The sequence below is a fragment of the Malaclemys terrapin genome, chromosome 3, assembly GCF_027887155.1.
Source record: "Malaclemys terrapin pileata isolate rMalTer1 chromosome 3, rMalTer1.hap1, whole genome shotgun sequence".
In the NCBI taxonomy this organism is placed as follows: Eukaryota; Metazoa; Chordata; order Testudines; family Emydidae; genus Malaclemys; species Malaclemys terrapin.
In genome coordinates this window covers 15,370,568-15,396,598 of record NC_071507.1, presented here as the reverse complement: position 1 = coordinate 15,396,598, position 26,031 = coordinate 15,370,568, and the positions used below count along the sequence as shown (strand labels likewise).

The 26,031-nt window shown below is 41.3% G+C and overlaps 1 protein-coding gene across 3 annotated transcripts in view; it reads left to right on the top strand.

Annotated features, from left to right (window-relative positions):
* Positions 1-26,031, top strand: part of WDPCP (WD repeat containing planar cell polarity effector) — a 246,576-nt gene that overhangs the window by 63,483 nt on the left and 157,062 nt on the right. For 2 of the 3 annotated variants that reach the window (XM_054022335.1, XM_054022337.1), the window contains exons 2-6: positions 15,350-15,434; positions 16,920-16,964; positions 18,019-18,069; positions 20,961-21,031; positions 21,288-21,347. In XM_054022335.1, coding sequence (XP_053878310.1) covers positions 15,374-15,434; positions 16,920-16,964; positions 18,019-18,069; positions 20,961-21,031; positions 21,288-21,347 — 288 coding nt within the window. In that variant the 5' untranslated portion in view covers positions 15,350-15,373. Of the gene's footprint in view, positions 1-11,557; positions 11,609-15,349; positions 15,435-16,919; positions 16,965-18,018; positions 18,070-20,960; positions 21,032-21,287; positions 21,348-26,031 lie in introns of those variants that run through there. The other variant, XM_054022338.1, reaches the window with a different exon arrangement.

Here is a 26,031-nt window from a genome sequence, read left to right as displayed (position 1 = left end):
GGATTTACATAGAGGCCCCAGGGTCGAGTTGGGGCACTATCCTGTTACAGTGTGTGTATGGGGATGTGAAATTGTATCCTTGCATTTAGGTGACTCTAACAGTGCGGGAGCATACAAAGTCCCTGATGGTGGGCCTGGCCCTGACACTTGCGTACCCTGTTATTAGCAGCTGAGACTGGAGTCATTTTGGGGAGTTGTTAAAGGAGCTTGTGGGACCCCCTTCAGACTGCAAGGTCTCCCTACTGCCAGCTATAGATCTGCCTGAGCCTGTGACACTTGCGGGTGTGGGAGAGATCCCTGATCATAGAATATCAGGGTTGGAAGGGACCTCAGGAGGTCATCTAGTCCAAACCCCTCAGAGCAGGACCAATGCCCAACTAAATCATCCCAGCCAGGGCTTTGTCAAGCCTGACCTTAAAAACCTCTAAGGAAGGAGATTCCACCACCTCCCTAGGTAACCCATTCCAGTGCTTCTCTACCCTCCTAGTGAAAAAGTTTTTCCTAATAACCAACCTGATCCAGGTGAGGGGACATCCCACTCATCAGAATCCACCCAGCAATACAAGGCCCCGTCCCAACCTGATGTGGCGGTCCCAGATTCTGACCCAGTTCTCCAATTTTGTAGAACAACAGGCAGACAACATGCTGAGCCGAGCATACTCCCCAGTTGGGGTAGTAAATGGGGAGAATGTCGAGCCCTGTCAAGTGGGTTTGTTCTCACACTTCAAATTTCAGACTGACCACCTATACTACATTGAGAAGGACCGGCAAACTGAGGCAGTTTGGAATCAGCTTCTGGTACCCCAACCCTACTGAAAGGATGTTATGTGCCTCGCCATCCCATATCCTTCACAGGGCACCTCAGGAGGGAGAAGACACTAGCCCAAATTCTGGCCAGCTTGACTGAAGTGCAGATCCCTTGTGGGGTTCCAACCCCACCAAACTTACGGCTGCCCTGCCCGGAGGAACCTGGAACAGCAACAGGACACTACCCAAGGTTCACAAGGGGGAACTCCTCGAGACAAATCACCACAGCGACTTGGACTATAGGGGCCAAGCCCCAAACTGAAGGGACAGTGTTAGGACATAGCGCAGGGACATAGACTGTGTGCTGGGAGATCCCCTACTCAGGAGTTGACTTACACAGGGTCCTGGGCTGAGACCCAGTGAATGTGCAGGGCCCAGGTTCCCCAGTTCCTCCCAGCCTTAAAGATTGAGGCACCTCAACCAACCAGGGGGCTGGAAATCAAGCACTCCAATCACTAGGCCACCCAGCCCTCCAAGCCCTCTGTTACAATGAGAAATTGGTTTCTACATGCGTGCACGCACACACAAAAAGCAAATTAAGTAGATGTTATTCAGATAACATGAAGGGACTACATTTTCAGTGCTCTGCATGGGAAATGAACTGTGTGATTCCCACCAATGTGGGAGTTTGATAGCTAAATCTCAGGACACTGATATAGGTATAGATATAGATTTATCTATCTATCTATGAATCTTATTTAAACTGCTGAAAGCAAGTAAATTCAGAATTATGACATGTTCCCTAACAGTGGCTGGTATTAGATGTCTGATGAACTAAAATACCTGTGCATATAGGGATGAGTTACAAAAAGTATTTCAGACTCTTTTTGAATTTCCATGTTGTTGTTCTATAATATTTCTATAGATCCATCAATTTACACTGTTCATTACAAACATGGATAAGACGTTCTCAGCTCCAAAGAGGTTCTGCTTTGAGTAAGACGTGCCTCATTACAAATGGGAGCTGCACCAGTGCTAGAGCAATGGTGCAAAAATTTCTTAAAACCCTCTATGTCACGGCAGCCCCGCAGTTGCTAGCCAAGCAATGTTAGAATCTGGTTTAGCTACAACTGGTATTAATAGAGCTGCCATTATAGTCAAGTACTGGACCAGGTTACCAAGGGAGGTTGTGGAATCCCGGTCACTGGAGGTTTTTAAGAAGAGGTTAGACAAACACCTGTCAGGGATGGTCTCGGTATATTTGGTTCTGCCTCAGCGCAGTGGGATGGATTAGATGATCTTTCAAGGTCCCTTCCAACCCTACATTTCCATGATTCTGTGAGTATTATTTAAATATTTTTATTTTGTGTTAGAATAATTTCTTGATGCTCATCTTTTCTCATTTTAAAAACCATAAAGATGTATTGCCTTCTCTCAGGGCTTTGCAGTGAGAAATCATTTCTGTGAAAATGTAAGTTCTATTGACTTGAAGTTTTGAAAAACTTTGAAACAACATTCAATGTCTAAAAATATAGCATAAAATAGTTTGGCATTTAGTATTTCTACAATTACTCTATGTCATGTGTCAACACTGGTTATCTACAGTGTGAATTACTTATCTGTTATCAGGCCTTAAGGGTCTTTACCAAAAAGTGTATATGAACTTTTCACTCTATGAAGTCAAAACCCAGGTCAATTATATCTGTCTTTGGTGAGCTTTTAACTTTTCACACCAGCTCTGTCAGACAGTTGCTACAGATTGTAACACTTGCCTGCAGTATCAATTAAACAATGAGTGCTGGGCTTCATTAATGTTGTCAGAGGTATGACTGATTCATAAACTGAATGTCTCTACCAAATAGCATTACCACAAGTTCATTCAGTTTAGTTATCTTTAATCCTGTTATCTTGTAAGTTAGTCAATAGCTGCCTTTCACAAGAGTGTATCAATAATATGTTGCAAAAGTATGCATGAAGGTATGAAAGATGATTTTCTGGGTTAGGCTGTGTGCTGGAACTCATGAGATCTGGATTCAGTTTCTGAATTGGCCACAATATATAGCTGTCTAACCTTAGGCAAGCCAGTATTTTCTGTGCCTCAGTCCCCATCTGTCAAATGGGAACAATGTTACTTCCTTACCTCAAGGGGGTATTTTAAGGATAATTCATGAATGTCTGTGAGGCACTCAAATACCTTGATGATGAGGGCAATGTAAGTGCCTAGACAGACTGATTGATATTTACATGAACCTGATAAATTTATCTGTATTGTGATCATTAAACTACATCTTTTTCAGCCAGTGTTCGTTATATTTATTGTAGAAGCACCTGTTTATTTTTAATTTATTTCCTCCTCATCACACTAGAGCTATGCCCATCTCTCCCAAAAATTAATTTATATATGTTTTTATCAAATTTAGGGAATCTGTATAAGCATGAGAAGTGCTGTTCAGATCTTGGGCACATAAAGCCATTTTTAGATACCTAAATATGAGGCCTGATGTTCAGAAGTGCTGAGAACCTACAGCGTCCATTGGCTTAAGTACCTCTAAAAATCAGGCCACTTTTATTTAGATGCCTAAATATGGCTTTAGGTGTCTAAAATATAGGCAGACAGGTGTGAAAATGTTGGCTTGATTCAGAAGGAAAGTGAAGCAACAGTGAGTCAAAATAAAAGATGCCTTTAAGGCAGATACACCAAATCTGTGCCAAAAACACACACACACGTCTGTATGTTTTTACTTTTAAAGGGCCAAATCATGCCATTTTCACACTGAAGTCTTGTTGACTTCAGTGTGCCCGCCTAAGGACTGAGGAAATATGGAGGAAATAAATGGTGATCATGAGGCATTGAATTTTACAGATAAAAATGCACAAAATTTTGCTACATCCTTGAGTACCAATTTGTACCATAGCAATACTTAATTACATTAAAGGCCAGGATTTGAGCATGCGCAGAAAGAATTGAGGAGAGTTTATTATAAATTAAAAGTCTGATGGTAATTAAGGGCTTGTCTACACAAGCAAGTTGTATTGCTTTAACTATTGTGACAAAGCTCTGTCCTTGTCTCTGTGGGTTCCGTGTTTCCTGGCGGATTTCGCTAGCCTCAGAGGCTCACTGTGACCCTCCACGTAGCCCTTCTCTCTCTAGAGGCAAGGGTCACAACTTACTGAGCCATTTTCATCATAAGCAAGCAAGGGAGGTGAGGAGAAGCAACTCTCCCTTGCACAGTCTCTGTTGTCTCCCAGTCTCTGTGATTAATAGGGGAGGGGTGGGGGGAGCCCGGGCCCAGCCTCTACTCCGGGCTCCAGCCCAGGGACCCTAATAGTAGCAGCTATGGTAGCTGACTTTTTGGAAATAGGACATCTACAATTCCGTGGGCCACTTCCCCACAGCAGCCCCCACTCAATATCTCCTTCACCGTTACCTCAGGGCCTCCTTCCTTGCACCTGATATGGATTTGTACTGCTTAGTTCCTCCAACAGCACAGCTTTCTCCTACAACTCCTGACACGCGTGCTCACTGACTAACTGGGAGGCTTTTAACTAGTTCCAGCCAGCCCTTGATTGGCTTCAGGTGTCCCAATCAACCTAGCTATCTCCACTGCTTTCTAGAAGGATCTTAATTCATAGAGTCATAGATTCTAGGACTGGAAGGGACCTCGAGAGGTCATTGAGTCCAGTCCCCTGCCCTCATGGCAGGACCAAATACTGTCTAGACCATCCCTGATAGACATTTATCTAACCTACTCTTAAATATCTCCAGAGATGGAGATTCCACAACCTTCCTAGGCAATTTATTCCAGCGTTTAACCACCCTGACAGTTAGGAACTTTTTCCTAATGTCCAACCTAAACCTCCATTGCTGCAGTTTCTTGCTCTATCCTTAGAGGCTAAGATGAACAAGTTTTCTCCCTCCTCCTTATGACACCCTTTTAGATACCTGAAAACTGCTATCATGTCCCCTCTCAGTCTTTGCTTTTCCAAACTAAACAAACCCAGTTCTTTCAGCCTTCCTTCATAGGTCATGTTCTCTAGACCTTTAATCATTCTTGTTGCTCTTCTCTGGACCCTTTCCAATTTCTCCACATCTTTCTTGAAATGCGGTGCCCAGAACTGGACACAATACTCCAGTTGAGGCCTAACCAGCGCAGAGTAGAGCGGAAGAATAGCTTCTCATGTCTTGCTCAAAACACACCTGATAATGCATCCCAGAATCATGTTTGCTTTTTTTTGCAACAGCATCACACTGTTGACTCATATTTACCTTGTGGTCCACTATAACCCCTAGATCCCTTTCTGCCATACTCCTTCCTAGACAGTCTCTTCCCATTCTGTATGTGTGAAACTGATTGTTCCTTCCTAAGTGGAGCACTTTGCATTTGTCTTTATTAAACTTCATCCTGTTTACCTCAGACCATTTCTCCAATTTGTCCAGATCATTTTGAATTATGACCCTATATTCCAAAGCAGTTGCAATCCCTCCCAGTTTGGTATCATCTGCAAACTTAATAAGCATACTTTCTATGCCAATATCTAAGTCGTTGATGAAGATATTGAACAGATCCAGTCCCAAAACAGACCCCTGCGGAACCCCACTTGTTATACCTTTCCAGAAGGATTGGGAACCATTAATAATTACTTTCTGAGTACAGTTATCCAGCCATTTATGCACCCACCTTATAGTAGCCCCATCTAAGTTGTATTTTCCTAGTTTATTGATAAGAATATCATGCGAGACCGTATCAAATGCCTTACTAAAGTCTAGGTATACCACATCCACCACTTCTCCCTTATCCACAAGACTCGTTATCCTATCAAAGAAAGCTATCAGATGGGTTTGACATGATTTGTTCTTTACAAAGGACAAATTGGCCCCAGGTGTCTTGATTAACCTGGAGCAACTTTTGGTTACCATGATACCAGGGATTTGTTTAGCCTGGGGCTAATGTACCTGTTCCTCACTACTTTACTATAGCCATCTGGCCTTGTCCCGTCTCACTATACCATTATAGTTAAAGGGTACAGCCCTCCTAGTGTGGGTAGTTGCATTTGTATAAAGGTTCTTTGTCCGTCCATGCTGGAAGAAAGACAGAAAGCCATGAATGTGGATTAATTAGGCCGCAACTTTATTCATGTATAATACCTGGAAGTATCTGGCAATAAATTGTACAGTGCAGGGAGGAGGTGGCTGTCTCTGATCCAGATGTAGGAGCCCCAAACCCCTTTCCTCAGCTCCCTTAAAGGGGACCAGGAAAAGAAGGGGTTTGGCTCCCTGCTGACAAGACACCAGGAGCCTCCAACCCCACTTACTCAGTTCCCATAAGGGATATATTCCTTCAAATCCTTTTCCAATCACATGTATCTAATAACGTATGCCTTCCATACTAAGTACCTGCATTGAACATTTGCCACTCCTATTATGTATAAGTTGTGACATGATAACCTAACCTGCCTACTCCATCCCACCAGAGCAGACCAGCTGTAGGGAAGATGAAAAACCCTTGGCCAATCTGGCGGGGAGGAAAAAATTCCTTCAAGTCCCACCAGGGTAAAGGGGAAACTAGTGTGATGCTCACAGCAAGTCAAAAGGGAACCCAGTCCTATTCCAAATACATGTGTGGGTGGGTTCTTCCATCCTGATAATGGGAAACAGGGCCTTTCATGGCTGCATGGATTATAAATACCTCTCCCACTCTTTCTGTTAGCAGGAAGGGCAATGCAGTGACCTTGACCTGGCCCCAACTGCATCCTGCCCTTCCTGTCCATCCCTGTAAGCTTTCTCCCTTCTGCCCCCCTGTTGCAAGGGAACCCTTAAAAGGGCAATGCTCCTTTTCTTCCAGCAAGCTGGACAAAGACCCAACACACCCAAATGTTTCAGTGGGCACTTTATATTGCTATAACTATTTCAATATGGGAAAGGAAATTAAGCTATACTGGTATAAGGCACCTTTATGCCAGTATAACTATGTCTACACTAGGGCTTGGACCAGTGTAAGTATTTCACTAAAAAAACATTCCCCATACTAAAATAGGTGTGCCAATACTGTGAGTGAATCAGGTTGTTGTTAATGTAATATTGCATAAAATGGAGATGCCTGTGTATAATAAACACAAATACTTGTCCATCAGCATCTAGAAATATAGAGTGTTCATACAAAGTGTATTTTAGAACATCTCTTCCCTGCAAATATTTGAACAGGAGTGAACTGACAAGTTGTTGACATTTTTTCAAGCGATTGCTAATCCAAGAAGTCAAATATAGCTGATCCGCAACAAATAGTGGTTCTTCACCATGTGCTTCAGGATTCTCTACAACACACAGCTAAGCAACCAAACTGTTCAAAATAATGATTTCTGTTCATCCTGATACTTAGCAGTCAAATAAAAATGCAGTGAATTTCTGAATTTTGTATTTATTTTTACGGATACTGTTTAAGGATCTGATCCTGCTATAGGCTCTGCATAGGTGGCACTTTCAGCCCCCATGGATCCCCATTGGACCCCATCCATGCAGAACTAGTTGCAGGATCAGGACTGCAATATTTTGAATCCAGGTAAGATAGATGAGCAGCAGCTATATTAAATGAAAGATATGCATTTAAGATGCGCTTTTAATTACTATCACTTGGGGTGAAAATGTTTGTTCTGATTTATAGCTGAACTTTTGATTAGGATGAGAGTTATATAGTAATTTTGATTTTTTAAGAAGCTATATAAACACTGAACTATCTTAAAATTTAAAACTGTAAATATAACTTAATTTTTTGTAATTACAAAAGACAGGACTTAGTTTCAGATTTCTAAAACAATAATAAAAACCATGAAGAATTAATTCAATGGAGTATGAAACAACTTCACGGCATATGGAAATAAATTTACAATGTATGATTTTCATGCCAGAATTCTTGGGTTATCAGATAATGTATTTCCCTTCAATGATTATTCAGCCTTTTCTTACAATAAGAGCTTCAGTGTGTATTTCATTACAGTGTATACTGTGTGTTGTACACCCGTCTACATATTACCTTTTCCTTCTGAAAAAAGTCTGAAACTAATATTTTAAGATAGGTCAGATTTTGAATTGAGTTGGTTTATAAGAACATGTATGGATTTCCACTTCCTAAAACTGAGGATTGCATTTATAAATGGAGGTCCTAATTCCCATTAACACTAAAGCCTCTTTACATTTCTCTGACAGTGTAAAGGGGATTTTGCGTAAAGAGGGGTGTGTGTGTGTGTGTGTGTGTGGATAAATGTAATGTAATTTGTACTCCATTTAAAGCCCTTTACCCTGCCAGAGTGGCATAAAGGGACATAGTGAAAATGAGAACCAGGCCCTGAATGTTATTTATTATGCAATGTCAAACTTCTATTTAAACACATACATACAGCTTTGTTAATGCCACCTTAAAGATGAGAATTTAAACATGCAGATATCAGAATGTCAGAGTTATGATTCCCACAGCAACCAAACTTCAGTTGTTCAGTCTCAAGTTTAGCTTGTTCTTAGATTTCCTAAGTAGGGTTGCCAGGCATCTGTTTTTTGACCGGAACACCCACTCGAAAAGGGACCCTGGCGGCTCTGGTCAGCACCACTGACCGGGCCTTTAAAAGTCCAGTTGACAGTGCAGCAGGGCTAAGGCAGGCTACATGCCTGCCCTGGTTCTGTGCAGCTCCCCTGAAGTGGCCGGCATGTCTGGCCCCTAGGCACAGGGGCGCTCAGGGAGTGCTCCACAGCTCCCATTGGCCTGGAACAGCAGCCAATGGGAGCTGTGGGGGCGGCACCTGTGGGCACGGGCAGTGGGCACCGCACAGAGCCGCCTGGCCGCACCGCCGCCTAGGGGCCGAACATGCCGGCCGCTTCCAGGAGCAGCACGGAGCAGGGCAGTCATAGAGCCTATTTTAGCCCTGCTGCGCCACCGACTGGGAGCTGCCTGAGGTAAGCGCTCAACCCCCTACCTGAGGTCGGAACCCCCTCTCGCACCCAAACTCCCGCCCAGATCCCGCACCCACACCCCAACCCCCTGCCCCAGGTCAGAACCCCCTCCTGCACCCCAACCCCCTACCCCAGCCCTGAGCCCATTCCTGGAGCCTGCACCCCACACCTCAGCCTCCTGTACCAGCTCGGAGTCCCCTCCTGCACCTCAAACTCCTCATCCCCAGCCCCACTCCAGAGCCCGCACCTCCAGCCGGAGCCCTCACCCCCTCCCACACCCCAATCCCCTGTCCCATCCCAGTGAAAGTGAGTGGGGGGAGGCGGGGAGAGCGAGCGGCGGAGGGAGGTGGGCTGGAGTGAGTGGGGGGTGGGGCCTCAGATAAGGGGTGGGATGGGGCGGGGCCTCAGGGAAGGGGCAAAGTGGGGCAAGTGTGTTCAGTTTTGTGCAATTAGAAAGTTGGCAACCCTATTCCTAGGAGGTGTAAATTCTTATCTGTAAAATCGAGGTAAGGGGTGATTAGATACGGAGATGAACCGGAAAACTATATCTGCCCCCACAAGCCCCGAATTTAAATCCAAATAAAAACTCTGTGACTTGGGGATACTTCTGCAATGAACCAAATCCCAAATACCTCTTGCATTTGGGAAAGTTCAGTTTCAATTCTAGATCTAAACTTAGAGGAAGCTCTTACAAATAGACCGAGGCAAGCAAATCCCTCTACCCGCTCAGATTGCCACTGACTTCAGTGGTGTTGTGCCGAGGTGTAGCGGTCTGCTCACATGGCTCCATTTGCAGGATCTAGCCCTTAGACATTTGGGCCAAAGCCAACAAACACAGCTAAGTTCTTATTTTCCTTGTCGGCTCTCCTGAATCCAGCCATGGTAAGCAGATGGAAGTGGGAACGCCTACATGAAAAATATTGACATGTATATGAAATTTGAGAGGTAATAGTAGAGTGACCAGATGTCCCGATATTTAACCCTTTGTCCCACGTCCCGATCAATGTACGATCGGGACGCCATTTGTCCCAATATTCAGGTAAGGAGGCAAGCGGGAGGCGGGTGCTGACCCCATGGGTGCTCCGGGGCTGGAGCACCCACGGGGAAAAATTGCAGCCAAGCTCCCCCCTCCTCGTCTCCTTCTCCCCCCTTCCCTCTAGGGCGCCGCGTCCCCACTCCTCCCCCCCTCCAGCGCTTCCTGACGCGTAACAGCTGTTTGGCGGCGCTTAGCACTTTCCAGGAGGGAGGGGGGAGGAGCAGGGATTTGGCGTGCTCAGGGGAGGAGGCAGAGAAGAGGCAGGGCAGGGGTGGGGAATTGGGGAAGGGGGTGGAATGGGGGTAGGGCGAGGGTGGTGCAGGGGTGGAAAGAGGCAGGGGTGGGCGAGCACCCACCCGGCAGAGGGGAAGTCGGCATTGTAGGGTTGAGTGGTGGGCGGGGGAGTGAAGAGGCGAGCGGGCAGGGAGGCGAGCGGTGGGTGGGGGACTGAGGAGGGACGCAGCAAGCCAGCAGCAGGCCGGGGGATGAGGAAGGGCACGGTGGGGGGGCCGAGTGGGGAGAGGGCGGTACCTGGGGCAGAGTGGGGATGGAGCCTGGGAGGAGCGGGGGTGGACTGTGAGCAGGGCTGATGGCACCCCAGTGTGTCCCGATATTTTATTGTGGTGATCTGGTCACCCTAGATAATAGAGTAGTTTCCTTAAATCACTCAGATATTAGCAGTTTGGTGGAATAAACTATAAGGGAGAATTAAGAATCTGGATTATTTTTGTACTCAACCAGATTACAAACTGATTCCTAATGAAGGTTTTTAAAAAAAATCAGATTATCTACATTTTTATTTTGTTTCTAAATGCCTTCCATTATATAGCACTTAGGTCAAATATTTTTCCCAATTCATGACATCCATGTGAACAGACACAGAGGGAATGATCCAGCTCCCATAAATGTCAATGTATATTTTTCCATTAATTGCTATGGGAGCTGGATTGAGCTCAAAGAGATCTAGTTGTTTGTACTGGATAACTATTTGTTGTTTAAGCTAGTTGATCAAGTTACAGTAAAATAAAATAAAAAAAGATTCCTTTAAAAATACGAACCTTCCTGTTTTCCATCTTTTTAAAATGTGTTTTGCATATTTTGCACAATGAAATATATTTGTCTGCTCATCAAAGCTACAGTACATACCTTCTTATCTAGTGTTTCTGATTGGATCCAAACTTTATCTCACAGAGTTGACTATTACATTTCTTAATATCACTGTGCTGCAAGGAATTACTCTCCTTGGTGAAGGAGAAATTGGTCATGAAGAAGAAGAAAAAGAGACTGATCACTGCTGCTCCAGATATTACATCTCAGAAACACAGAATGAATTGTAGAGTGGTTTTCTGGCTTACCTCATTGGTTGAACACCTGATATCTGATCAGTTATAGCTTTGACAATGAAAATGGGAATGAATTCCAGTGATTACAGAGAGATAATTCTGATGTCCACATGGAAAAAGTAGTAAAAAACAAAACTGAGTTTTGGAAGATATTCTGTCCAGAAGCTTATAAAAATGATAGCCATTTCCTTATTCTCTCATGTAATTAATTTTGCTAAAGTTAAAAAAAAGAAGTGGTGATATTTTGCTAAAATAGAGCTCATTTTAGGACTTTGGAAAAAGCCTTAGCTAATGTATAGTTAGATAAACATCACAGCAAAAATGTGTATATATATTTATATATACAGATATATCCCAACTATCTTTATATAAAAATAGGTTGGAAAATCTTCCTAGCAAAATAGTTCTTTTTCTTTCAATTTTTTAAAACAGAACTTTGCAAGCTTAAGGAGAGCTTTAAGTCAGTGAAGAAATCAAACGTCAGAAAAAAATTAAGATCACAAAACTTATAAACCAGAAGCAAGAAAAGGGCATACATAAAAGGTAACCTGCACTTGTCTTTACAAATCCTGCAAAGATTTATTTGCTTAAATTCAAGCACATGAGTAATTTCATTTAGCTCAATGTGACATCGCATATGCTTGAAGCATGTGCGTAAGTCTTTGCAGAAGCAGAGCCTAATTGATGCAGTTAAAGAAATGTTGTAAACTTTGCACGTTTTTTTTTAAAAAGAGTTAAGAAAATTGTGCAACAAATCAGGTAGTTAGATACTGAGATGCTATAATTTGATTGTTGTGCCTGGGTTGAGTTCCTTCAAATATGTTTCCTACCAGAGGAGAATAATTCCATAATCGTGAATATTAATACATGGAATGTATCACATTTTATTTTAGGGACATAAGTCTTCCATTCATACAGACTGGAGTAAAATATAATTAAACAGAAGACATCTCAGGTTAGGGGATGGTTAAAAAGTTTTTCCAGTGGACTGGTGATCACTTCACCAAAACAAGCCATCTCCACAACTGGCACTGATTGACCTTCTTGTTGATAGTCAGGGCATAAAGGCCAAGGATAGGATGGGTCTATAAACTGAATTGCCTCTCACGCCTAGATGTGGTACCTTCAGATCAGGCTTGGATATGTTGGCAGGATCCATCTTTTACTCCTGTGAATAAACGGAGGACATCACTCCCCTGGACAGTCAATCCATCATTTTTCAGCTGAGGACTAAAATGTAATTTTGAATATGCTGCGTCAGTTTGATCATTTTCCTACACACCCTTTTTTTTTCAATAGTGGAGTGAAAATGTTTAAAAATAGGAAAAGTATCCAAAAGTTATTATTTGGTGCTGAGTGCAAAGCACCTTTCTGTCTTTTCCTCTCTGACACTCAAGGGAAAAAAACACTTGAAAGCATTCTTTTGGTGCTTAATCCGGTACTTCCCTTTTGCTCCTCTCTTCCTTTCTGTCTCTCTGATGCTCAAGGCTTGGCTCATAAACAGACTAAAACCAAAAATATAATGGTAATAATTAGATGAAAAAGCAAGAATTTTGATAACTGTTAATATCTCTGTTGGCTCTCATACTTGGAGAAGTTTAAATCAGCTTGGGGGATACCATGTTTAGCAGATGTTTTCTACTCACTCTTCATTGTAATCCGATTGAGTGAATGGTGACTTTGAAGTTGGCAATGAAAAATTAGCTTAATTTGTGAGTGACAGTGAACCTACAAGCTTGGAAGAAGTTGATTGCCAGAATAAAAATGTAAGACTAGTCAGAGAGAATACTTTAGAGACCAGACCACCAGGTTTGAAGTATGTAGATTTCTTGTAACCAAAAAAAGGAGTCTAGCAAATTTCAATGAATATTCTGCCTTCCAAGAAATAAAATGAAAGCAGCCTGAAGTCGTAAGAAGTCAAAGTATATCAGTTATACAGCTGAGGTGCTCTCCTAATAATAACGGTGAAGCAATATTGTACAGTGAGGTCCTCAATGGGTTTAAGTCACATAGTCCATTAACAAATGTCTCGTGAGAATTTTTTTTCTCCTACTGGTATAATTGGACCTGCTATCTCAGAAAGATGGTGTTGTGCATCCTAATCTGAAGTTGTTGAGTTGCTCCACCTCTGATCTTGGGTCACAAGACATTAATTCTTTGTGATCTGGTGTGCCCTGTTGAAGGACAGGAGTTTTTTTGGTGCAGTCCAGAAATCAATTTACGTTGAAATACTATTCTCAGAAGTGGAAAAGATTTTCTCTATAAACAGATGGTAACACCATCTCCAGGTTCTGCATCCATATATTAGATTATTCATTGTGCCTAAGTCTCTCAGCCTCTTTTCTTCTGTCAAGGTGCTCCTGCATGCCAGCTCAATATATCATCTGTGAGTGGCAGATTCTATTTTTTTTTTTCAGTCAAACCGCCCTCACAAAATTTCTGAAAAAATGCGGTTAATTAATGTCTTCCCATCAGTCAGAGAACAAATTCTATCAAGGACCTTAACCTTGTGATTCTTGAGGACTTGTTTTTCTTCCACTTGTCAGTTACATCTGTAAGAAGAACAAGAGTATTACAGAATTTAATGGCTAGCCTCCTTTCACTGTCTTCCACATGGACAGTGTTGTCCTGTGTCCTCATCCCATACTTATTCCAAAAGTGGTGCCCGAGTTCCAGCAATCTCCTGGTGTTCTTGCCAAAACCTCATTCTCGCCCAGGGGAGACTATACTCCATTCACTAGATGTCGTGTGTTTTGAACTTGTACTTGGATAGGACTAAGGGGTTTAGGAAGTCAGCAAGATTTTTTGTAGTTTTGGGGATCAGTGTAAAAGGAATGCTTTTTCAACTCAGCAGTGTTTAAGTGGATTAAGCTGTGCACTGAGATATAATATGTTAGCTAGGGTGAAAGTATCTCAGAGTATTACAGCAATCTTTATCAGGACTAAGGTGACATCCATGATGAGTCTCTAATATTTTCATCATACAACTCTCTTGATTTGACATTTATGTCAGATGCTTGTTTTGGGAGGGCAGTTCCAGTTAGAACTCCTCAGCCCATCTTTCTGTGGGTGTAGTACTATTTAGACTCCCACAGTGGGAAAATGAGAGCCTATCTCCAAAATGAAAAACATGGCTCTGGCCAGTACCATACGAACTACGGTTCTTCAGGAGTGTTGTCTCTGCATATTCATGTTAAATGCCCTCCTTCCTCTATTCCGCAGAGTTCTACTTTGATGCAACCATTGGGCAGAGGCAGTTGGGGCACATGGCCTTGTTTGTAACCTCAGCTGGGAATATTTGGTGCCACAAGAGGTTGGTCACACAGGTCCAATGGAAACTACTTTCCAGAAGGTTTGTGATGCTCAGTGGCATGGGAGGAGAGAGGGGACAGAAGGGGACTCATTCTCACAACTGTGAATATGGAGAGACAACACTTTAAAGAAACAAAAAACAGTTAGAATTGCAATCATGTTACATAACAGTCACCTTATACATTTTATCTGATTGACACCGGTTGTCCTTGTGCGTTAGTAATAATTTAATATAATCTCCCTATGTTTCTGATCTAGGAAAGCCGTCACTTGACGTATGTCACTTTAATTACTAGTGCCTGCAAGGCTCTCCTGTTCAAAACTCTCTCTTGACTTCACTGAATGTTCCCTATGTGCAGGGCTTGCAGGGTCAAACCCTACAAGTATATTCTAGTATTCCGGGGTCAAACCTTAAAAAACAGCCTCTAATTTTGCTTGCACAGTTATTACTTTGACACACGCATATGTGGTAATGTTGTATGTAAACAGCTGCAAGGACAAAGATAGAGCCTGGTTGTAAATTTGGCTCTAAATATAAAGCAAAAAAAACCCCCAAAGAACCTTATTGTCTCAAATTCATTCTCATGTGTCACTGACTTTGCTGTTGCTGAATATGTCAACTTTTAATGAGAGGCAATTACAATTATTCAAAATGGTATATTTCAGGCCCTTAAAGACTGTTTCTGATCCTATTATAATACCTACTTAGAATTAAAATACAATCCATATATACATATAGCAGCATAGTACATTTAGTATAACAGAAAGGACTAATTTTTTGTCTCCTAGGTAGCATCATTCATAGGAGCAGAAATAAGAGCAGTACTGTATGTGTGGTTACTATATAATTCTGCTTTCAGAATATCTCCGATGGCAGGCTCTTTTACCATTAAGTTGCCAAGGGACTTTCAGTTTCACTGGTGGTAGAAGGTAATTAATTTGCACATGTTGTTTCTTTCCTTCCTTTGATAGGACTGAGTTTCCATCTGCCATCAGATGTCTTTCTGCCTGACTGAGATGCACCTGTGGTCTTTGAAGAATACCTTACATGTTGGGGGTAAATCAACTGTGACCAAATTCCAACCTTTTCCTAAAACAGAATAACAAAACCTGTCAATGAATATTCAATTGATATAAAATTCTGAATACTCATGTAAAGTTGAAGTTTATTTTTATGCTTGGGGAAAACAAATTATATAAAAGCAGTATGGTATAATGTGGTTAGCTTCTTATCTTGTCATAGATCTGGAGTATCTTTGTCAATAATGAAAAATTATTAAGATTATATATTGTCTAATTCATGTTTCCTTTTAAGAAGCCATGTGCTGCTTTACTATAGGTTTCACTATAATGACTAGTTTATTGATATTCATTCATACATTCCAGTTGATTGCAGAAGAATTATAATATGTACTTAATATGTAACAATACTTTATTGCTCATGCTCTGAAAATGTTGAATGGAGAACTGGTATACTTAAGATACATTTATCTTATTAAACTATCATTCCAGTTTACAAAGTAATTTGAGATACATGACTAATTACCATCCATGTGGAAAAAACCTTTATACTTCTAGCTTTGCAAGTGCTAAAATCCAATGCTCAACAAACCACTGGTTTTGAAATGTGTGATACCAAAACCACATTTATTTGACATCTAGTCCCTATGACAGTTGTAGCAAAGTGCATTCCAGTAACACTAAAAACCATACAAAAATATGATTAATCAAATATTGACTCAATTTCCCACAGTGTCCCATATCTTTATGAGAACAAGCCTGCTGTAATGACAACTAGATAAAATGTTTAATCAATAGCCAGACTGTCCATAAAAGCCTGGTAGCCTAAATAAAATAATTAATTATGATCATTGTAATTAAAAGCATGTTATGAACTGTTACATTTCAGAAACATGAACTGTTAGACTTTGTTTGTTGGGAGAAACCAGATCTTTAAATGACAGTTCATTATTTTCAGATTTCTTTGTAATGGATTCCAACCTAACATTGCTTTTGCTTATTACAAATAGTGTGTATAAAATCCCATCTCTGGAAATGATAGCTATGTGATAAATTGCAGAGCCATATGATAAATGAATATATCGTGTGGCTTTGACCTGTTGCCCACTAACCCATCTCCCTTAGCTCTTCAGGAAGCTGCTATTTTATTTTAAAGTCAGCCAGCCAAAGAAATGCCTTCCACCTTCTTCCCCAGCTGAGGAATTTCCCCAAAAATCTCTCCCAAGGCCAGGATGAGATAGAGTGAGTCTTGGGACAATTTATAGTAAAATGGTATCTCTTTAAAGTCTAATATCTTAGAGCACCATATAGCTAGAAATGGGAGTTTTTTACCATGGGAAGGGGAACTTCCCAAAGTGCACAAGTATAAAAAAAATAGTTGCAATTTACAGGCCAATAGTGGTAACATTGCCAGTCACCAGGAGGCATTTTTTTAAAAAGTGATTCAATTTCATTTTATGTGCTACATTTTTTCAAGTAAAACACAATCACGATTTAATGATATTTCCACTTGATTATGTAGATGAAGACATTGGGATCTATCAATACTATGACAAGAAAGAACCAGGTACAGTATAAATTGTATTTAACTATAAAAAAAACTGTTTAAAACTTTGAAATGTTTGGTCTGGTTTGGGAACAAGTTGTTTGGCTAATGGTGTTATGTATAAACTCAGCAATGAATTTCTTCTTAATATGCAAGTATCTTTTTGTATTTCTCTAGAATCAGGAAACAGTCACAGAGACTCTGTCTCAAGTAATCTGAATCTATTTTTAAACTTTTTATTCCGATAGACAAAAACTATAGATAATAATTAAATGAATCATAAAAATGATTAAAGGAACTTTCAATAGATATGATTGAATGCCTCTTACATTTGGAGAGTGATAAACTAAACATCAACCAGGCCTCGGAGTGTCTATATTTTCTACCTAACAATCTTGTATGTGCTATAAAGAAAAATTAATAAAACTATTTAACACTATAATTTTAATGTAATATAGTGTTTCAGATATGGCCAATTTGATATTGAGCATTCCAGTAATTTTTTATTTGTTGGAATCCCAGCAGAGGGCATCGTAAACGCAGAGGAATGCACTAGAGTTAGCCTCCTGGATCTTTACCTGATATCTGAAATAGGCATTTCAGAGTGAATGATCAATTTTCTTTATCTGATTAATCCTGTTAATCCTCGAAGTTTCATGATGGCCCAAAAGGTCTTTTCAGCTACAGTTACTTCCTGTTTCAGGCCAGGCTAAAGCGGAGGCTTGTGTGGGCATCCCATGTACTTAGTTTGGTGGTTAATATGCTGTCTCCATGGTTCTGATGACAGACTGACTCAGCTTCTCTCCTGGATTCAGTTGCAGCTCACTTCACTATCTGATGAGATTGGAGGCTCAGTAATACTGGCCCACCTGTTGGGCTGCATAAGCCTTTCTTTCACTGCGAATTTAAGATATCTGACTGTGAGGTGAAAAAATCAGGGCTGTCTTAATTTTGTGTAAATTTCTGTGTTTTATTAAAATGTCTGAATCGTCTCTTTAATGTATTCATATTTGCTGACAGCAGTTTTGAGGGTTAACATTCGTCTTTTCATTCTCCCCCACCCCCTCTTTTTTAGTATCACAAACGAACCATGGTTACTTAGAAGAGAAACAACAGCTTGTGGAATGTAAGGACATTTTCTAGGTTACTTGTTGTGATAAGATTGTGTTGCTTTTTTTTAATTGCTGTTGCTCCTAGCAAAACACTAAAATAATCTCTCTTCTTCAACCTCAACTTTCTGCACATACCATATAGTAGGAGACTGAATATCATAGACCTAAAGAGCACAAAATAATTCACAAGATGTAACTAAATCTTCCTTATGTAATTGCAATATATTTTTTCTATATATAGAAAATATATGTTTTGGGGAGGAGGGCTAGCTCAGTGGTTTGAGCATTGGCCTGCTAAACCCAGGGTTGTGAGTTCAATCCTTGAGAGGGCCACTTAAGGATCTGGGGCAAAACCAATACTTGGTCCTGCTAGTGAAGGCAGGGGGCTGGACTCAATGACCTTTCAAGGTCCCTTCCAGTTCTAGGAGATAGGATATCTCCATTAATTTATAATTGTATTAATTTTATTTATATCATTGAGCATGGTAGTCACAATTGTTTCTCATTTCTCTTGCCAAGTAAAAACAGAAATAAACATAATCCAGGACTCTCCTTATCAAGTTTAGTCTGCAGATTATCAATAAATATCTTAAATAATTGAAAGAATTTAAATATTAATTGGTACAAAACTAAAAATTTTCCAAGAGGAGTAAAAGAAACATGGCGCTAATAATCAGCTGTATTCCTAATTTGTTTGGTGAGGTTTTGGGGGGAAAATTTACATTGGATTATATGTTCCTTCTCGCTGGTTAAAAGAAGTTTTAATGATGCTATCACATTACTATCACAATGCTGCTAGAGGTTTATCATTTGAATAATAAAACCTTCCCTCCACCACAAGTTTTGTAACTACTGCATAGTTACTCCTTCTCGTACCACATTGTAGTGTTCAATCTGTATTGCATTACAGCTATGAAAAATCAAATTGATTTTTATGGGATTTTGCAAAATAAAATTTATACTGTAAGAGTTCCCTTAACACTGTATCTGATCATAACTGAATTAGTATTAGGACCAAATTCTTCCTTCAAATAGATATGCAAAATTCTCATTAATTGAAGTGGGATTGGTGTGTATGTGTTTGGTGGCAGAATTTGGCCCATAAGGACCCAGTCCCCAGTATGCTCGGAGGGCCCTTTGTCCAGGAGAACTAGTGAAGTTCTGCTATAAAGCGGGGCAAAATTTAAGGAGCCATATAGAGGATTTACATCCCTTGTATGCTGTGGAGTATTGTTCTGCATGGGTTCCCTATATGATGGGTCCGTCTGTTGTGGGCAGAGCAGAGCCAGTAGATACTGATTACACAGCTGCACCAACCTGCTCCTCTCGTATATGTGACATGCAATGGGAGCATAAGCTACTATAGCGGTGTTGCTGTAATTACTCCCATGAACTGGCTCCACTACTGCTCTGTGGCATGATGGGAAGATTCCTCCCCTGTCAGGCTCCATTGGACTTCTCACTGCACAGCCCAAATATCAGGGCTCTGTGCTGAGATCAGGGCTGCCCCAAAGCACCGAATCTCACATGACACTTTTATGGGCCATATTTCTGATAAGGCTGCACTGGTTAATTTTGTATTCAAATGGTGATTTGGACATATAATTTGGTATTTGTATGAGCAAGTTCCCATTCTGTATATTTAGATAAGAGTTCTTAATTTACACAGAGGCTTATTGAAAAAATGATCTTACATGCCTAATTAGAATTATCACAACAGTTCCATTGATACTAGCTTGGTCCAATACAAGGGAAGCTGTATGTTCATGTGCTTTTTGTTTGGTTTTGAATGATATACATAGTGCATGACTGAAGGACTTTATAACATTTCTGTTATAAGTTGGTTTTGTGGGGAGGTTTAAACTTGACTGTTAATTCATTTGGCATGAAAATTGACATACAAACTCTGACAGCTCAGAGCTCGACACTTTTCACCAAATCTCCTTTAAATAGTTTAGACCGATAAATAAAGAGAGAGAGAGGGTTTTCCAGTTTCACAGGCTTTTTTGTTATGTACACTTGGGGGGGCGGAAATTGCTCACTTTTTAAATAATGACATTTAGTACGTTATTAAAACCTGATCTTTCAGCTATGACACAGCTATTGCCATTAACTCCAAAGGGAGCTTTGCCTTCCTAAATACTGCAGGGTCAATATCTTTGGCTAAATATTTCAAAATTGTTTGCTGAAAGTTAGGCATCTAAATAAAGTTAGTAAGATTGTTAGAGAATTGTAAGTATCCATGATTCCTATTTAAGCGAGCTAAGCACTCATATACCCTGATCCTGAACTTCCTGTCTAACCTACCCCCCAGCTTTTTTTTGTAAGCTTGCCGTGGCAGACACGTAGAACCAAATTTTCAATAATAAATGCCTAAATGGCTCATATAGTAGTAGTAGTAGTGCAGGGCACAATTACCAGTTGAAATCCATGCATGCATATTTTGTGGGCACAAGTTAGTGCTTGCTTTTGGAATTTTTGCCCTTAATGTTAATTCAACATAATAATATCTAAGATGAGTCAGGAGGGAGTTGATAACTTGCATCTCTGTGAGCTAGAAACACTGTGCTTGGGAGACTTTCCCATGGCAAATGCTTAGCAGCTGGGGAGGATATTCTACCCTGAGAGCTTTATCCATGATTCCCATAGTGAAATCGTGGTAGGTGAGGATATTTCATGTTAACTGTTCCTATGACAGAGCCTTTCAAAAGGGTATCATTTGACAATAGAAACCATACCCACTTCCCCCCAATTATAGGCAAGTTTCTGTATAACATTATGTTAAGATCATTCCTATAAATCTTATTATTTTGTTTCCCCACACCAAAAGAAAGAAAACCCCAACTTAAAACATAGTTTTTGACTGTTTATATATATATACATATATATTTTTTTTATTTACCAGCTCGAGATTATCCTTGGATACTTAAAAACAAACGCCCAGAAAAACTGCGCGATGCTCTCAAGGAGCTGGAGGTACCTTTCAGAAACTTTCAAGTATGGCAACAAATAATCCGGTTTTCAAACCTCTTTCAACAGCTTTAATTTTCATAAAGGATCAGCCCTCCTGGTGATGATAAATGTGCTTTTGTCCAGTGGGCTGGTCCAAAACAGTTGCATCTTTGTTTGTGTGGCATGCTGATCTCTCATGCTTGAAAATCAGAAGCACCTTAACCACTAGTGACAATGTGTACAGCCAACTCCACTCTTTCTGTTTTCTGTTGTTCTTCAGGAGCTGATGCAAAACAGTCAGTGTGTGCTGAGCAAATGGAAGAATAAATATGTCTGTCAGGTAAAATGTTTTGACATGCTCTTGAAATGTTCAGTCAGTGGAGCTGAACGACTGTTCAGTGATTGATGCTGAAATGTTATCATGTTAACTGGTATAGAAACTCACTGGTGTTTTAGCATGGGGGAATTTCATTATTTAGATTTTGTTTATAAGCAGAAACGGACAGGATAAAATCAAACTCTATGGTCATTTTACTAACAAGAATTACTCAGTAAGGGCTTGATCTTTTGAGGTACTGAGTGCCTGCAGCTTCCACAAAAGTAATGGGATTTGAAGGCACTAAAAGCTCGGGGGTGCTGGAATAATTTTTATAGTGGGGGTGCTGATGATAGAACCCATGTATTTAGTGTTTGTTATTACTACTTCAAGCCAGGGGGTGCAGTAGCATCCCTAGTTCCAGCACCACTGTAAACACCTTACAGGATCGGACCCACACAGTCAAAAGAGCCATTAAAATGTATAAAGAGGCCCGGAAAATATTTTTATATTATATATTTTACATAGCAAACATTTACACATATGTATCAAAGCATTTACTTTGAACCTGGATACCATGGTGATGGGGGTTGTGCGAGAATCTAGATAAATAGATCACACGTCAAGTCCCAGAGCATAGGGCACTGTGGCAAGCCATGCACGTGTATCTGTCCTTGATATGTACATAAATATCGATATACTGTAAAAAGGAAACATCTGTTCACATCCTCATTAGCACAGGGCAGCAGGGTAACTGGGAACAGTATGGCATATTGGAATGTGTGATCCAGCTTCCTAATCAACAGCTTGCTCTGAAGATGTGGTTAGTATTTTATCACTTTAAACGTTTCTGCATAGCCCTATAACTTCGATGTTTGTGAGAAAGGTGCATCATGTTTAAAACTGCTTCAGCACTGAAGTTGACATTTTAAAAAATGTTACTAATGTAGTTCTAAAAAGCAAATTTTGTACTTTGCTTCTGCAAAATGTTTTAATGTTTTTCAATGTAAATTAAATGTAAATAGTTCCAAATTTGTATGGTCCTGTTTTGTTAAATATATTTAAAGTATCAAAATTCCATGTATGTTAAAGAAATTTCCAGAATTGTTTTTAACAAGAACAATTTGTCAGTGAATGCTAATCTTCTAAAGCTAATTTTAAGTATCAACTGTTCAGTTATTCAAGGCCCCAGATTTTTGAGGTGGAGGGGGAAGGGAAGGAGTGTGTGAATCAGAGAAGCTGAGTCGTGATCAACTTTAAGTGTCACTACACAAAAAAATGGTTGTTCATCTTTTTTGTTACCCCTTTGCTATGTATCCTCACTTGTGTCTTTCTACCCCATCTCCCCATATCTTTTTCCTTCCTGTTACATCTCCATCTTTCTAAACTCTCACTCCTTACTAAAATGGAATACTTGTCATCTAAACAGCCTGCCTCCTCTTGCGGCCTGTGCTTTACGGACTGGCTTCTTGAATTTTGGAGCCTCTTGCCAGGGGACTTCTTCAAGCCAGAATTATGTCACTCCTCCCTTAAAACACAACATCCTAGGTTCGCCAACTATCGTATGTAAAACTCATCACTCCAACTTTCCTCAGAGGAAATTCTTCACATGCATACATGTGTGTGTACACAAAACATAATATATAAAAAGAAACAATATATACTTATCAAGTTATTTCTCATACAAGGTAGGGGGGAAATTGAGAGATTGCTATTTCTACTTTTAAATATGTGCTTTGACACTACATCAGTGGGGTCATATAAGGAGGTAGATAGATATCTGGCCTATTCCTGTAAGTTTTCTTGAGATATTTTGCTCGAAAATTAACTAGAGGTGAAAACAACGGTATTAATAGTAGTTACTTCTCTATCTTAATCAATTTCCATTTGCTTTCTCCAGTTCTTAGCCCATTTTGCATTGAGATTATCACAGCTCAACACAGTTTTATACAATACGCAGCTGGAATTGAACTTTCTCATAGTGATTTAGAACATCCAGAGACTATTCAGTCAAAAAATTTCTGTTATCCTGCTTTCCATCATCCTCATAATAAATTGTAGTTCTTCAATAAATGAAAATAAAACAGAGGAAAACGAATAATTTGGGAGAGTTCTTCTCAAGTAGGACAATTCGCAAAATGCCTACTTATCAATTCTTTTTGATGTCATACGGGATCTGCACTGTATTGCTACTTATCTTCCCCATAGCATCTTGTGAAAATGACAAGATCCCTCCCTTCATGAATTGCCTAGTAGAAGATGTGCAAAGTAAAATGTGACAGTAAAATGCCGTATTTTTGAACCAATGAATTTTTAAAAATTAACAAAAATACTTCATGTTCTTCTATTTGGTGGGAAGGAGTAAATTCTAAAAATATTTGAAGCAATAACTTGCTAATGTTTTGGAAACATCACTTCACAAAGTGAAAAAGAAGTTAGAGGTTTATTTATAAACTTCAGGTGGGTGTATAATTAACTGTTTCACTTAAATGGTCTGAGTTATGTCATATCACTATTCTATTTATATACTTCTCTGAGTAAAATAATCTTTGCCTGTAATAGAGAAGAATATGTTTTACATTAACTTGCCATTATTGTGGTAAGCAATAAGCAAACAAACCTCATGGATAGTGAAAAGTAAATTACTCCACCACTTAGATGTTAATAACTGTAATTGATTACTGATCTGGGCTCGATTTGAATGGGTGACTGGGAGTTCAAAGATTTGTATCCTAATGCCATTCTCCTCAACCTTCTAGCCCTTTTATCATAAACTACTGACAGATGTCATCAATAAAAATATAATAACTTAAAATATTACAAACAATCAATAGCCATACTTTTTCCTAAATTTCCCATTGTGTGTGAATCCTTCATATTTCTGACTGAACCATAATGAGGCAACACTTTTCTTTGTAATAACAATCTGCCACCATCACAGCCTCTCTCTGTGGCCTTTGCTCCTCTGGCAAGGTAGAAGGGGTGGAAAACAACGTAAGGCAGTACAAGTGTAATAGGACAATCACATGAAGGACTGTTGTGTATCAGATTTTGTGAGAAGTAGGCATAGGCCTACTGTCCATAAACTGTTGTGCCTACTGGTATGTGAAAAGTCGTAGTCCCTCAGTGTGCTGCCTCCCCAGAGCCTTCAGGTAACCCAGGGAGCAATAAATTGGGTGCTAGATATTTTCAGAGAAATGCACACATACAGCTCCTAAAATTAAATGTGCAATCATGTTAATTGTGTGTGCAAATGACAGACTGCATGCACATTACTGCAGTTACATGCAGAGAGTAATTATGCATGCAAGTCATTTGCATGTACACACTTCTGAAAATCTCACTTCAAGACTCTAAATTAAATCCAGCTCTTTTGCATGCCATTACCTAGAACAGGGGCGGGCAAAGTTTTTGGCCTGAGGACCGAATCGGGTTTCGTAAATTGTATGGAGGGCCGGTTAGGGGAGGGGGTCGTGGCTTGGCCCCCACCTTCTATCTGCTCCCCCCCGGGACTCCTGCCCCATCCACACACCCCACTCCCTGACCGCCCCCAGAACCCCGCCGCCCCATCCAACCCCTCCTCTAATTCCTGACGGCCCACCCAGGACCCCTGCCGCATCCAATCACCCCTTCTCCCTGTCCCCTGACTGCCCCCGGAACCCTACCCCTGACTGCCCCCTGCCGCCCCATCCAACCCCCCTCCTTCCTGACTGCCCCCCCCCAGGATCCCTGTTCCTCCCCCAACCACCCCGACCCCCATCCACACCCCTGCCCCCTGACCACCACCCTGAACTCAACTGCCCTCTATCCAACCCCCCCCCCCGCTCCTTGCCCCCTTACCGCACTGCCTGGAGCACTGGTGGCTGGCGGCGCTACTGCCACGCCGCTTGGCTAGAGCCGGGCCACACAGCCACCACACAGCACAGAGACCGGGTCAGGCCGGGCTCTGCAGCTGCGCTGCCCTAGGAGCTCACAGCCCTGCCGCCCAGAGCATTGTGCCGGCGGTGGAGCAAGCGAGCTGAGGCTACAGGGGACGGGGGACAGCAGGGGAGGGTCCAGGGGTGAGCCTCCTGGGCCAGGAACTCAGGGGCCAAGCAGGACGGTCCCGCGGGCCAGAGTTTGCCCACCTCTGACCTAGAACTACCACTAAACCTTAATGTTGCCCCAGTTCTGTCTTTTTTTAAAGTTTAGTTTTGTGTCTAAAGTTTGCTCTCATCACTTTTTCCTATATGACAAACATCAAGGGCACCGGAACCTTTGTAGAAGTGAGGAGAGCCATCGGCGCCGGAACCGGGGGGGACCAGGGAGCAGTGCCCTCCATACACACTTTTTAACATGGGTTTAGTTTGGGGATGGGCGTGGTGTTGCCCCCCAAACTGCAAGCCTTGGGCAGGCGCAAAGCAGCCCTGGGAGGGGCTGCACTTTGCAGCGGGGAAGCTGATCACCATTATCAGCTCCCCCTCCTCAAAGTGCAGCCCCTGCTGGCGCTGCTCCGTGCCTGCTTGAAGCATGCAGTTGGGAGGGGTTAGCGCCACTCCCTGCCCCGCAAACTACACCCTTGTTAAAAAGTGGGGGGCATGGCCCACCCACTTTTAAAAGTGGGGAGGTCATGGCCCCTGGGAGCCTCTCCCCCCGTCCCTCCCCTGGTTCAGGTGCTGTTGACAAACATGGCACTAGAAGTTTTATATTTACATGCTTTTCATTGCCA